General features: G+C 42.7%; 2 protein-coding genes across 3 annotated transcripts in view; one reads left to right on the forward strand and one right to left on the reverse strand.

The window, feature by feature from the left end:
* The first annotated feature begins 1,618 nt into the window (after positions 1-1,618).
* Positions 1,619-7,494, forward strand: LOC121531521. Its single transcript, XM_041836772.1, has 3 exons — positions 1,619-1,805; positions 1,970-2,354; positions 7,253-7,494. Exons 1-3 carry the CDS (start codon positions 1,619-1,621, stop codon positions 7,401-7,403), a joined length of 723 nt encoding a protein of 240 aa, XP_041692706.1. The 3' UTR covers positions 7,404-7,494.
* Positions 7,495-8,450: 956 nt separating this feature from the next.
* Positions 8,451-14,733, reverse strand: part of si:ch211-212o1.2 (uncharacterized protein LOC492735 homolog) — a 44,770-nt gene continuing 38,487 nt past the window's right edge. For both annotated transcript variants that reach the window (XM_041837327.2, XM_041837328.2), the window contains 2 exons: positions 14,266-14,478; positions 8,451-9,601 (listed from right to left, as the gene is read on the reverse strand). In XM_041837327.2, coding sequence (XP_041693261.1) covers positions 9,480-9,601; positions 14,266-14,478 — 335 coding nt within the window. In that variant the 3' untranslated portion in view covers positions 8,451-9,479. The remainder of the gene's footprint in view (positions 9,602-14,265; positions 14,479-14,733) is intronic.

The raw sequence follows: 14,733 nt of genomic DNA on the forward strand, positions 1-14,733 counted from the left end.
TAGCTAGAAAGCTAGCCAGTTAGCTTGGGTGCTTGACTGCCATCCGAGAGCGAAACACTCTGAATTTACTGAGCTCTCCAGATTTAATTTACGAACACACCCAAAATCGTAAAATGTCTAGCTAGTCATTTGTTATGTTAACAAGCTAGCAAGAGGTTGCATAGCAACAGCATCAACTTCTGGTAGACAGGCGAAGCGCTAGTACACTCAAATGAAAGGATACCGTTTGTTTACAGTATACTAAAATGAACTAATAGTATGTAGTATATACTCATTAAGTATGTAGTATATAGTATGTTAATATGGGTATTCGAACACAGCTCATGTGTTTGATGTATTTGATACCATTCCACTGATTCCGCTCCAGTCATTACCACGAGCCTGTTCTCCCCAATTAAGGTGCCACCAACCTCCTGTGGTACAATTCAATTTTTTTGAACATTCCCAGAATATTGCCAAGAACTGACATAAAAGAGAACCATACATTCTCTGAACGTTCTGAGCATATCACTTAAATTACCATTTTTGAGAACTTAACCAGAAAATTGTAAAAATGACAAATAGAACCACATGGGAACTTGAGTTTCTGTTTCTTAACGTTCTTGGAACCATTAGAGAATATTACTTTAAATAGAACCATGAGGAAACCTATAGGAAACGTTATGCTGAACTACTGAAATTCCCACAGAAGAACGTTGTTTCTTAATATTCTCTGAACTATTTAAGAACATTCCCAATGTCAAAACAGTTGGAGAACGTTTCTAGAACATTACCAAAGTGTAAATGAAATGTAACCATGTTTGAACTTTTAGGAAACGTTCTGTTAAAATAATGAAATACCAAGAAAATTATGTTTCTTTGTCAAGTTCCTTAAATGTGCTGAGAATGTTCCTAAGTCAAGAAACTATCCTGCACCATTCCCAGAAAGTTGGAAGGTTGTATGCAAAATATCCTTAGGGCAAGTACGCTCTCACCAAGCTCTAAGAATTATATGGTTCTCAGAACGTTATGTGCTTGCTGGGTACAGACCCCTGAATGGGTTAGGCAGATAGCATAGACTTAAAACAACAAGGTGGTTGAAAAGGTGCATAGGGGGCCTCCCAAGTGGTTGAGCGGTGCTTCCGCTGACACATTGGTGCAGCTGGCTTCCGGGTTAAGCGGGCAGGTGTTAAGAAGGGCGGTTACGCGGGTCATGTTTCGGAGGATGCATGACTTGACCCTTGCCTCTCCCGAGTCCGTTGGGGAGTTGCAGCGATGACACAAGATCGTAATTGGATCACAATTGGAGAGAAAAATGGGGTAATAAAATACAAATATAAAAACATTTTAATGGTGCATAGGCCTATGTAAAAGTGTATTTTCAGAGGGGGGATATGCTCACTGGTATGTGTCTCTGTCAGTTTGAGAAGCTGAACCAGGCCCTCAGCAGCATGGAAAGTCTCCACAAGAACTGCTGGCTACGGGAGGAGAGGAGGGTCAAACAGAACCTGAGGAGGCTAACTAGCGTGACTCCTACTTTCAGAAGCCAAACTCTATTCCAGGTAATATGGTGTGTGCTAATATACTGAGAGTAGTGCAGAATTAAATGTTCATTGGACTGAGTATGATGATTTTGAGTATGTGCCTCTCTCCCCTCCAGAGGCCTAGTGATAACAGCAGGGCTGAGCTTAGTGGAGGGGGCAGCAGGGTACAGCTCCTCGCCTGCCCCCCGTCCCATGCCAGCCGAGAGGACTGCTCTCTCAACAGCCCTCTGTTCAGGATCCCCCAGAGCACCGCAGCCCCCTCCCCACGACCCAGCCACAGAAGTCAGTACACTGAAGTACCTGTGTCTGTAGAACAAAACACAGAAATAACAACACACTTTTCCTACTTACCGTAATTAATGCCATACAATCTGAAATAGTAGCTGGTGTAATAGAGTTAAATAACTAGTGTAATAATCTCTGGTCATCTCTGCACCTCTCTCCAGGTCTGACCCTCCCTCTGACCATCAACGGGGACACCATGTCCCCCCACCATCTGTGGCCCAGAGACACCCTGTCAGAGACCTCCTCCTCCTCAAGGGGGGGTATGCGTTATGGGGGTCTGACCCCGCGGCCCAGCCAGCACCCTAGTACCCTGAGCCTGACCCCCCTGGATGGCATCACTACGCTCCTGCTCCCCACCCCCAGCCTGCTGGCCCTGCTGCCCCCCCAGCCGTCCCCAGAGCTCCATGGGCTGCAGGAGGCTGTGCTGGGCTTCCCTCTGCTGCAGAAGAGGGTGAGGGAGCTGATCGCCCGGGCTAGGGCCACTGAACAGGAGAGACAGGACCGACGCAACCTCACACTACGCCCCCTGGAGGCCCTGCGCTGCAGGTGAGCACAGATACATACAGTATATTACAGGGTTTTTTTATCACTTTGGTGCAATATGTGGTCAATCCCAACTCTTAGTAGAAAACTCAAAACAGATAATCATAAAGGCACTTGTTTCAAAACTCTAAGCACATTTTCAGTTGATTAAGTAGTATTTCTGTAAGCCCTTTTGTGGGGAAAAACTCATTCTGATTGGCTGGCTCTGGCTCCCCAGTGGGTCGGCCTATGCCCTACCAGGCCCCACCCATGGCTGCACCCCTGCCCAGTCATGTGAAATCCATAGATTAGGTCCTAATGAATTTATTTCAATTGACTGATTTCCTTATATGAACTGTAACTCAGCAAAATCTTTGAAATTGTTGCATGTTGCGTTTATAATTTTGTTCAGTATATACTTGAATGTACTACTATGATGATGACTATTATGATTTTACTTCTCAGTAAGTGAAGATCTGAGATGTACTATATTTAACAAATCAAATCAATGTTTATTGGTCGCGTACACAGATTAGCAGATGTTACAGCAGGTGCAGCGAAATGCTTGTGTTTCTACTTCATACAGTGCAGTAATACAATATCAATACCAATATGCTATGCAAATAATCCAGAAAGTCCAAAATAAGAAAGAAATGCATCCCGTATACAGTAAATGAAATATGTATCCAAAATTAAGTTGCTGGGGTCTTTCTGATGGGGGGTAAAATACAATACTGTAGTACAATATGAAGTACAATACAATACTGTAAAATACAATACACGATTACAGTAAAGGTGGAAGATGTATGATTGCCATTCCCATGAGCGTACCACCCTCATTCAGGCCATGGATGAGGCATGCAATGATTTCAACCCAGACCTATGTCAGGCTTGGATTTGCCATGCCAAAAGGTTTTTCCCCAGCTGCATGAACAATGGGGATATTTACTGCAATTTCCATGAGAACATATGGCCAAATGCTCAAGACAGGCTTGATGCAAACTAGTGCCTGCTAAACATTGTTTCTTTCATTTATTTCTTTTGATTACATTGTGAAAGATACAGTGCATTCGTAAAGTATTCAGACGTGTTGACTTTTTCCACATTTTGTTACGTTACAGCCTTATTCTGAAATAGATTAAAAGAAATACCTTGTTTACATAAGTGTTCAGACCCTTTGCTATGAGACTTGAAATTGAGCTCAGGTGGATCCTGTTTCCATTGATCATCCTTGAGATGTTTCTACAACTTGATTGGAGTCCACCTGTGGTAAATCCAATTGATTGGACATGATTTGGAAAGGCACACACCTGTCTATATAAGGTCCCACAGTTGACAGTGCATGTCAGAGCAAAAACCAAGCCATGAGGTCGAAGGAATTGTCCGTAGAGCTCCGAGACAGGATTGTGTCGAGGCACAGATCTGGGGAAGGGTACCAAAACATTTCTGCAGCATTGAAGGTCCCCAAGAACACAGTGGCCTCCATCATTCTTAAATGGAAGAGGTTTTGTTACCACCAAGACTCTTCCTAGAGCCGGCCGCCCGGCCAAACTGAACAATCGGGGGAGAAGGACCTTGGTCAGGGAGGTGAACAAGAACCTGATGGTCACTCTGACAGAGCTCCAGAGTTCATCTGTAGAGATGGGAGAACCTTCCAGAAGGACAACCCTCTCTGCAGCACTCCACCAATCAGGCCTTTATGGTAGAGTGGCCAGACGGAAGCCACTCCTCAGTAAAAGGCACATGACAGCCCGCTTGGAGTTTGCCAAAAGGCACCTAAAGGACTCTCAGACCATGAGAGACAAGATTATGTGGTCTGATGAAACCAAGATTGAACTCTTTGGCCTGAATGCCAAGCGTGACGTCTGGAGGACACCTGGCACCATCCCTACGGTGAAGCATGGTGGTGGCAGCATCATGCTGTGGGGATGTTTTTCAGGGGCAGGGACTGGGAGACTAGTCAGGATCGAGGGAAAGATGAATGGAGCAAAGTACAGAGAGATCCTTGAAGAAAACCTGCTCCAGAGCGCTAAGGACCTCAGATTGGGCCGAATGTTCATCTTCCAACAGGACAACGACCCTAAACACACAGCCAAGACAACGCAGGAGTGGCTTTGGGACAAGTCTTTGAATGTCCTTGAGTGGCCCAGCCAGAGCCCGTACTTGAACCCGATCTAATATCTCTGGAGAGACCTGAAAATAGCTGTGCAGCGACGCTCCCCATCTAACCTGACAGAGCTTGAGAGGATCTGCAGAGAAGAATAGGAGAAACTACCCAAATACAGGCGTGCCAAGCTTGTAGTGTCATACCCAAGAAGACTCGAGGTTGTAATCGCTGCCAAAGATGCTTCAACAAAGTACTGAAGAAAGGGTCTGAATACTTATGTAAATGTAATATTTCAGTTTTTAATTGTTATATATTTGCAAAAATTTCTACAAACCTGTTTTTGCTTTGTCATTATGGGGTTTTGTGTGTAGATTGATGAGGGGGGGAAAAAACTATTTAATCAATTTTAGAATAAGGCTGTAACTTAACAAAATGTGGAAAAAGTGAAGGGGTCTGAATACTTTACGAATGCACTGTATCTTCAATGATCACACCTTTGATCACACGGGATAGAAATTATGGAAATTTCAGTTCAGTCAATGTATTTATTTATTTGTACCTTTATTTTATCAGGGAGTCATACTGAGACCAAGGTCTATTTTACAGATGAGCCCTGAATTACATAAATTACAAAAAAACACATCAAAATATAAATACAAAATGCAAGCAGAAAGAAAGAAAAACAAGGTCATAAAAAACAAACACATTCATCAGTAATAAGGTCCTCAATCAGCTTTCTGAATTGCCCTAGAGGCACCAAAACATCATATTTAAGAACATTTCAAAGATTGTTCCACAAATAAGGTGCAAGAAAACTAAAAGCTGATTTACCTAACTCAGTAGAGACCAAAGGAATTTGCAGAGTTAGCCATCCCTGAGACCAGGTGTGGTAACTCGTATGTCTAAAGTTTAGTAATGATGTTAGGTACAGTGGGACTTTTTGTAAATGGGCTTTATAAATGAAAACATAGTAATGTATCAACCTACTTGACATCAAAGAGGGCCAACCAACTTTCTGATAGAGAAGGCAGTGATGAGTACTAAAATTGTCGCCCGTAACAAAGCGCAGTGCGCTATGAAAAACTCAATCTAACGGCTGTAATGAAGTGGCAGCTGCGTTCATATAGATGATGTCGCCATAGTCTAGGACAGATAGGAACGTCGACTAAATAATCTGCTTTCTACTATATAGCGAGAGGCTGGACCTATTTCTATAGAATACGCTCATTTTTATTCTCAGCTTCTTAACTCATCAATATGCTTTTAATCTATCCAGATGGCCAGATATTTGTAAGCGCGGACACGATCAATATGGACACCATCCAAAGTACATGTGCTTAAATCACCAGACTTATTTCTATGCGCTTTAGAGAAAACATATTCTTAGTTTTATCTGCATTCAGTACTAATTTCATGTCAATAAAGTTTTCCTGTAATACAATGAAGGCATACTCTAGTTCAGATAGAGCCTGGTCAACCGTGGGGGCAATAACATACACAACAGTATCATCAGCATAGAAGTGCAGGTTACATTTCTTCGATATTGTTAATGTTAACAGTAAAAAGTACGACCCCTGCGGGGCACCTTTCGTAATATCCAGGAAACCTGATTTAACACCATCCGTAGACATACATTGAATTAAAGTAATTTTTAAACCAGTTACATGCAACCTGGTCTAGGCCAATTGCGGAAAGCCTCTGAATTAGTAGTGAGTGATCAACAGTATCGAAAGTCTTTGACAGGTCAATGAAGAAGGCAGCGTAATGTTGCCTTCTATCCATACAGTTAACCACATCATTTATAACTGGTGATGTAGCAGAGATAGTGCTATGACCTGGTCTAAAACCAGACTGATGTACATTTAGAATACATTTTCAAAGATACGATCTTAGCTGAGAATTAATCAAAGATTTAAATATTTTAGCTAGGCAAGAAAGTTTAGAAATAGGTCTATAATATAACGGTCATCACCTTTGTGAAGGGGGAGTACATGGGCCGCCTTCCAAACCAGTACCAGATATAATTGTCAGGTTAAAATATGGGTTAATTATTCAGCAATCAGAGGGGCAGAGAGCTGCAGCAAAAATGTATGAAGCATATCAGCTCCAGTGGATTATTTTTTACATCAATCTTAAGCAAGTTATCTAGCACATCACAGATAGTAAATTGTTGAAATGAAAACAAAGATTCACTAGAAGTTGAGGGGTTAACCGTCGAGTCAGCCATAGGCTGGCAGAGAGAAGAGCAGTCGATTGACTGACCAGGGTAATGCATAATGGGTAGTGCAAGTGTATTGCCTAATGTGAAAACAGTGTAATGTACTGTAATTTACAGTACTGTACCATACTACATTCAAAGGGAAATTTTGAAACGTATCTTACGTTTGCTATTGGATTAACTGGTTGTTAAAATAACTACATTTAGAAGATATCATTATGTTGTGTTTTGGGGATTAAACCAATGTACTCATTATATTTCACAGTAAACGTATATTTTGCATCAATGGTTGTGTGGTGAAAGATGTCTTCAAGCTAAATGAATACACAATGAAAGGCTTTGAAACATATAAGACTGGCTGCGTTACAAGTGTTACCAGTTTTGTACTAAGATTTTTGAAAATTCACCAAAGCGATTAAAAAAAACGGTATACTGCAGCCTTCAAGCTGTACTAATATATTGAATCCAATCACTGATAACGCAGTTGTAATATTGATTTTAAGATGAATGGTATTAATTGCAATGCTACAGTCGCATGCTGTAATAACTGCTGCAGTTCATCATTCTACGTGTGTGCGTGAGTGCGTGCGTGTACAGGTACCTGCGTCTGTCTGAGAGCAACATCAGCACTCTGCTCCAGCAGTGTAAGGACAGTGGCATCGATATGGACATCCATCCTCATATGAAAGACTCTGACATTGATATCAGCAAGCTATTCAAGGGCTCCCCCCCCCTCCATCCCTCATAACTGTGATCTGTCCTTCATTCTTCAAAAACAAAATACTAGAAATGTGTTTTCTTTTGTGTGCTGTGTCTAAAATAAAAGCTATCGAAATTGACAAATTCAACGAGGCAAGTCATGAAAAACTAAAACTAAAACTCAAAGCTAATTTGTAAGTGCATGGTAAAATATGACATCAGAATATGCAGTGTTTCCATTAGGCCACTAGAGGGAGCTGGTGAAGCAGCAGAGTGGTGGATCATCACCTGTCGGTGTTTGTCGGTCTGTCAATAAACCATTTCCGGCCTGAGCAGCTCCCATTGGCCCATCTGGATGGTCATCTACTGGCATAATCACAACCTACAGGAAATAGGTTCTCTGAGCCAAATATCATATAAAATGAATGAACACATGACATTACAGCCCGTCTATTCGAAAGTGATGTTAACAACCACACTCATGCTTTAACTATCCTCTCCTTGTATTTTGAGGTTCTAAATAACTTTGTTGTATATAGACATGTAAAATCTAGCAATGATTATTTCCACAAATAAAGGGCAAACAAACTTCAGTTCAATGAATACATCTTTATTAAATCATAGAGCAGATAAAAAACATTAAGGCAGACTAGCTATGAGCAATAGTTGCATGATGGAAAGTAATAGTTCAATACAAGGCTGATCTGTTAATACAAAAAATGTAACATTATAAAGCCAGACAGAAAACCAAAAGCTGCTGGTATGAACCCAAAGATGAAAACGCCATACTGATTTCAACTGGGTGTATTATGGCTGCTTTCGAGCTGTCCAAGTGATTCAATGCATTGATGGACAGGTACTGTGTGTGTCTGTGTGTGTGGCAGGTTAGCGTTTTGTCATGATGTCTTGTTCTGGAGACAGCTCTGCAGTGGTCACTAGCTGGCACAGCCACAAAGTCATCAAATCAGATTTTAAACCTAACCTTAACCCTAATCTTAACCACACTGCTAACCCTTATGCCTAACACTAACCTTTAATTAAGACCAAAAAGCAAATGTTTGTTTTCATGATTTTTTAAAACAATATAGCCAATTTTGCCTTTGCAGCTGGCCTATCTAAGGGGAAATCGCTCAGTTCTGCATCCAGGACAAGACTCATGCGTGCGTGCGTGCTGACAGGACTGTTTTTTATAAACATAGTTATGGGTAAGTCAGTAAAGTGCAGATATTTACCTTCTGAGGGTAGAAAGAATTTCATTACAGTCTTCAAAATACATAGCCTGCAACTGTTTGATCCTCCATTGTTCTCTACTCTTACCTGACCAAGTGAGTATGGAAGAATCTGTGAACATTGTCACATAGTTACTAGAGGTCAGTGACATTTGTTTGAGTCAATGTTTCATTGCATCATAAATGATCTAAACATAATTTCAAAACAAATTCCATTGAATAGACAAATAAAATCGATAAATTTAAAAGGCCAATACATACTGTTGGTAAGACATTTGGTTGTTTCGCCCCAACTTTAGTAAGGAGCAATATGATTGCCTTCTTACATCAAGCTAAACTTGGATCCAGATGACAGCCTGTTTCTCTGTGTCATGTAAGACAATGCCTGAGAAGGGAACATAGTTTGTCCCCTGGAGAGCCCATCCTCCAGAAACCTCTTACACTGACACAATAAAATAACAGCTAATTGGTTAAGATATGTAAGGAGATACAAGCCCATTGGATGGAAGGATGAGCAGTTGACAGAAACGGGGTCATAAAAAGGACAAAGAATCCACCGTTTTTATCTCCAAAGTCAACCCCAGATCTGCCACTGGACCTACTATTGCAAACATAGTCTGACTGTGGTCTGCTTCTCTTGCAACACTGAAAATGCAAATAGCAAACAAAAGTAAAGAACGGATGGATTATGGAAGTATCTAGAAGGCCGCATTACTAGTGTCATTGCTGAGGTGCTGTGCCATGACAAGGAAGTATATACTGTAGGTGTGTTATAGTGTAAGGAAGAGAGACAGAGGAAGAGGGTGAAAAGCAGAAAAACCCACCCCACTCTTAGTCTGCCAGCCCCAAACCCCCACCCCACTGTCCTACTGGTCCAGAGAGAGTCCAAGAGCCCTTCACTCCATTTTCTTGGTCCATTCCATGTCATCACTCCGAGGCATGTGACCCGTCACTCTCTCTATCAACCTCTCCATCCTCCGCCAGAAGCCCACCTTGTCCAGAGGGTAGTTCAACCACCCTGAGAAAGAGAGGGATGGAATGAGAAAAAAAAAGAAAGAGAATGGGAAGAAAAAGATGAGGCAAGTTAATAAAAGGAAGATATCAAACGAAACATGCACATATCCCCCACACCACACTGTGTTCCAGGCAGCAGCAGCAGATACAGCAGCTCTCAGAGGGTCTCTGCTCCCTGGGGAGAGGAAGGAGATCTGGCTTTGGCACCAGAGTAATGCACACACTTACAGTTCTAAATATGTACTGCATCTCCACACACCATACATCACACAGGGCCTGCTGAACTCAAATACCTCACATCCACCCTGAGCCTTGCTTTAGAATCAGACACCCACTCCCAGGAGGGTTGGACATCAAATACGTTTTTAGTATTACACATACACAGGAAGGAAGGGAGCGAACACACGTGGTCGTACACGCACGCAAACGCACGTTCACACACACACAAACACTTTATTTGGATCCACAAAGATACTGGATGCAATATAGGAATTGCCACACACACACACACACACACACACATACAGTATTGATAGAGAAATACACATACACATTCAGGGATACAGTATATATAAGCACTGTGCACACACACATCAAATAGCCTATAGAGATCCAGTACATACTGTACACACAGTACATACACATGCTGTGAGTGCATACAGTGAGTGCTGTGTATGCATGCATACAGAGTAGAGTGTGTTGTGGCTGCAGTGTGTCTGCAGTCCCTCTGTCCCTCCGGTGACCCTCTCTCTCCAAGAGGAGAGCAAAGCAGCTCCGCTTGTTTGTTTGATTTCTCCTCTCTCCCCATGCAGGCCTATTTGTTAGCACTGACAGCAGGTTAGCATTAAATATACATGGAGATTGTCAGCCACTGGCACACACAAAGGCAGGCGGCAGGCCGCGGGGACCCAGGCAGGGAGGGTGGAGGAGCGGGGACAGAGCTGTGGTGCTCCCCTGTGGCCGCTCCCCCCTCCACTCATCACATCCCCCCCACTGAGGTTAGGGACCAGGAAGACGAGGGGAGGAAGGAGTGTCAGGAAGACTGTTCACACACACATGCATGTGCGCTCATGCACGTACGCACACACACGCTCACACAAACACACACGCACCCTTCTGCACACACACACACACACACACACACACACACACACACACATCTGTTTTCCATAGGGGGGCAGGGTGACGCACAAGCATCCTCTCTCCAGTGCACTCTCTCAAACACACACTGAATACTCAATGTGGATCTCTTACTGGGGCCTAATGCCTACACACACACACATGCATAACCAAATAGATTGCTTTTCCAGGTTATTTATATCTACCACCCACAGACGGCAGCCATCATGAATGGATGGACCTTTCAATGGATGACACCATTTGAAAATTCTTCTTGATTTATCTGTTTCTATTAGCATGGCCGTTAGCTCACCCGTGTTTAGTACATTGTCATATGAACTTCTATGTTTTCTTCTAGTGGTAGGTCACAGGGGGATAGCTATGAGCATGGAATGGTGCATGATATTGCAGTGCACTTGGTAGGTGGATCCCTTTACCTCTACTGTTCAACACTGCACTGCTGTAGAGATCACGAATGTTTGAACAGTGACAATTCCTCTGCAAATTTGCAGTGGCTTACTGTTACTAGCCATGGTGATGCTGTGGTTACAGTAGGCGGTATGTCAGTAATGTGTTACAGTAGCCATGGTGATGCTGTGGTTACAGTAGGAGGTATGTCAGTAATGTGTTACAGTAGCCATGGTGATGCTGTGGTTACAGTAGGCGGTATGTCAGTAATGTGTTACAGTAGCCATGGTGATGCTGTGGTTACAGTAGGCGGTATGTCAGTAATGTGTTACAGTAGCCATGGTGATGCTGTGGTTACAGTAGGCGGTATGTCAGTAATGTGTTACAGTAGCCATGGTGATGTTGTGGTTAAAGTAGGCGGTATGTCAGTAATGTGTTACAGTAGCCATGGTGATGTTGTGGTTAAAGTAGGCGGTATGTCAGTAATGTGTTTCAGTAGCCATGGTGATGTTGTGGTTACAGTAGGCGGTATGTCAGTAATGTGTTACAGTAGCCATGGTGATGTTGTGGTTACAGTAGGCGGTATGTCAGTAATGTGTTACAGTAGCCATGGTGATGTTGTGGTTACAGTAGGCGGTATGTCAGTAATGTGTTACAGTAGGAAGTCAGTGCAATACTGAACAGTACCTGTGGTGATGCAGTAGTAGGCAGTATGTCAGTACAGTACTGTGTATTACCTGTGGCTATGCAGTAGTAAAAAGTATATTAGTTCAGTACCTCTTAGGTAATATACAGAGTAGTGTATAGTTTCTGAAGCGATAAAGTAGTAAGCAGTATATATCAGTACAGTAGGGTTTAGTACCTGTGGTGATGTAGTAGTAATAAGTATATTAGTTCAGGACCGTATAGTACCTCTTAGGCAATATACAGAGTAGTGTATACACTGAGTATACCAAACATTAGGAACACCTTCCTAATATTGAGTTGCACCCCCCCTTTCGACCTCAGAACAGCCTCAATTAGTTGGGGCATGGACTCAACAAGGTGTCGAAAGTGTTCAACAAAAATGATGGCCCATGTTGACTCCAATGCTTCCCACAGTTGTGTCAAGTTGGCTGGATGTCCTTTGGGTGGTGGACCATTCTTGAAACAGGAGACTGTTGAGCGTGAAAAACCCAGCAGAGTTGCAGTTCTTGACACACTCAAACCGGTGCGCCTGGCACCTACTACCATACCCCGTTCAAAGGCACATCAATCTTTTGTCTTGCCCATTCACGCTCTGAATGGCACACATACATTGGGGGAAAAAAGTATTTAGTCAGCCACCAATTGTGCATGTTCTCCCACTTAAAAAGATGAGAGAGGCCTGTCATTTTCATCATAGGTACACGTCAACTATGACAGACAAATTGAGGAAATAAAATCCAGAAAATCACATTGTAGGATTTTTTATGAATTTATTTGCAAATTATGGTGGAAAATAAGTATTTGGTCACCTACAAACAAGCAAGATTTCTGGCTCTCACAGACCTGTAACTTCTTCTTTAAGAGGCTCCTCTGTCCTCCACTCGTTACCTGTATTAATGGCACCTGTTTGAACTTGTTATCAGTATAAAAGACACCTGTCCACAACCTCAAACAGTCACACTCCAAACTCCACTATGGCCAAGACCAAAGAGCTGTCAAAGGACACCAGAAACAGAATTGTAGACCTGCACCAGGCTGGGAAGACTGAATCTGCAATAGGTAAGCAGCTTGGTTTGAAGAAATCAACTGTGGGAGCAATTATTAGGAAATGGAAGACATACAAGACCACTGATAATCTCCCTCGATCTGGGGCTCCACGCAAGATCTCACCCCGTGGGGTCAAAATGATCACAAGAACGGTGAGCAAAAATCCCAGAACCACACGGGGGGACCTAGTGAATGACCTGCAGAGAGCTGGGACCAAAGTAACAAAGCCTACCATCAGTAACACACTACGCCGCCAGGGACTCAAATCCTGCAGTGCCAGACGTGTCCCCCTGCTTAAGCCAGTACATGTCCAGGCCCGTCTGAAGTTTGCTAGAGTGCATTTGGATGATCCAGAAGAGGATTGGGAGAATGTCATATGGTCAGATGAAACCAAAATATAACTTTTTGGTAAAAACTCAACTTTTCGTGTTTGGAGGACAAAGAATGCTGAGTTGCATCCAAAGAACACCATACCTACTGTGAAGAATGGGGGTGGAAACATCATGCTTTGGGGCTGTTTTTCTGCAAAGGGACCAGGACGACTGATCCGTGTAAAGGAAAGAATGAATGGGGCCATGTATCGTGAGATTTTGAGTGAAAACCTCCTTCCATCAGCAAGGGCATTGAAGATGAAACGTGGCTGGGTCTTTCAGCATGACAATGATCCCAAACACACCGCCCGGGCAACGAAGGAGTGGCTTCGTAAGAAGCATTTCAAGGTCCTGGAGTGGCCTAGCCAGTCTCCAGATCTCAACCCCATAGAAAATCTTTGGAGGGAGTTGAAAGTCCGTGTTGCCCAGCGACAGCCCCAAAATATCACTGCTCTAGAGGAGATCTGCATGGAGGAATGGGCCAAAATACCAGCAACAGTGTGTGAAAACCTTGTGAAGACTTACAGAAAACGTTTGACCTGTGTCATTGCCAACAAAGGGTATATAACAAAGTATTGAGAAACTTTTGTTATTGACCAAATACTTATTTTCCACCATAATTTGCAAATAAATTCATAAAAAATCCTACAATGTGATTTTCTGGATTTTATTTTCTCATTTTATCTGTCATAGTTGACGTGTACCTATGATGAAAATTACAGGCCTCTCTCATCTTTTTAAGTGGGAGAACTTGCACAATTGGTGGCTGACTAAATACTTTTTTTCCCCACTGTACACAATCCATGTCTCAATTGTCACAAGGCTTAAAAATATATTTTTAACCGGTCTCCTTCCCCTTCATCTACACTGATTGAAGTGGATTTAAGAAGTGACATCAATAAGGGATCATAGCTTTCACTTGGATTCACCTGGTCAGTCTATGTAATGGAAAGAGTTCTTAATGTTTTGCATACTCAGTGTAGTACCTGAAGTGATAAAGTAATAAGCGGTATGTCAGTACAGTAGTGTATAGTACCTGTTGTGATGCAGTAGTAGGTCTCGTGAGGGGACACGTGGTGGATGCGGTGGTGTTTCCGGGGTAACACCAGGTGATAGTCCTGCAGCAGTGTCACCCAGCGGGGAAGACCAAAGTAGGAGTGAGACCATTTATGGATCTGATTGGTCAACGTCACGAAGACTGCCAGTGCAAACACAAAGCACTGCCAGGGGTAGGTCTCTGCTAGGGCATCTGAGAGAGAGCGCGAGAGAGGGAGTTGTTGTTGAGGGAGATAATTGTGCCATTCATTGAAAATGACAAGGTGGTTTCAGTATGTCTGAAGCATCTTCACATGTAAATGACTAACAACCCACTTTATACTATTTAAGGTATTCACTTGCAAGTATGAAACAGTACAGTATTATCAGCATATTTTGGAGAACAAGTGTTGGTGAGATGACTAGAAAGCCTAGAAAGTTGTGGTGGAGTCTGGTTTCTGTTTGGCTA

This window comes from Coregonus clupeaformis, chromosome 19 (assembly GCF_020615455.1).
Source record: "Coregonus clupeaformis isolate EN_2021a chromosome 19, ASM2061545v1, whole genome shotgun sequence".
Classification (NCBI taxonomy): domain Eukaryota; kingdom Metazoa; phylum Chordata; class Actinopteri; order Salmoniformes; family Salmonidae; genus Coregonus; species Coregonus clupeaformis.

What these genes read in the sequence shown, in the direction of transcription:
- LOC121531521 (XM_041836772.1), top strand. Translation starts at nt 1,619, where the DNA reads ATGTGCCTCTCTCCCCTCCAGAGGCCTAGTGATAACAGCAGGGCTGAG. An exon ending in CCCACGACCCAGCCACAGAA is followed by an intron (nt 1,806 to 1,969) that starts GTCAGTACACTG and finishes ACCTCTCTCCAG; the next exon opens with GTCTGACCCTCCCTCTGACC. An exon ending in CTGGAGGCCCTGCGCTGCAG is followed by an intron (nt 2,355 to 7,252) that starts GTGAGCACAGAT and finishes GTGCGTGTACAG; the next exon opens with GTACCTGCGTCTGTCTGAGA.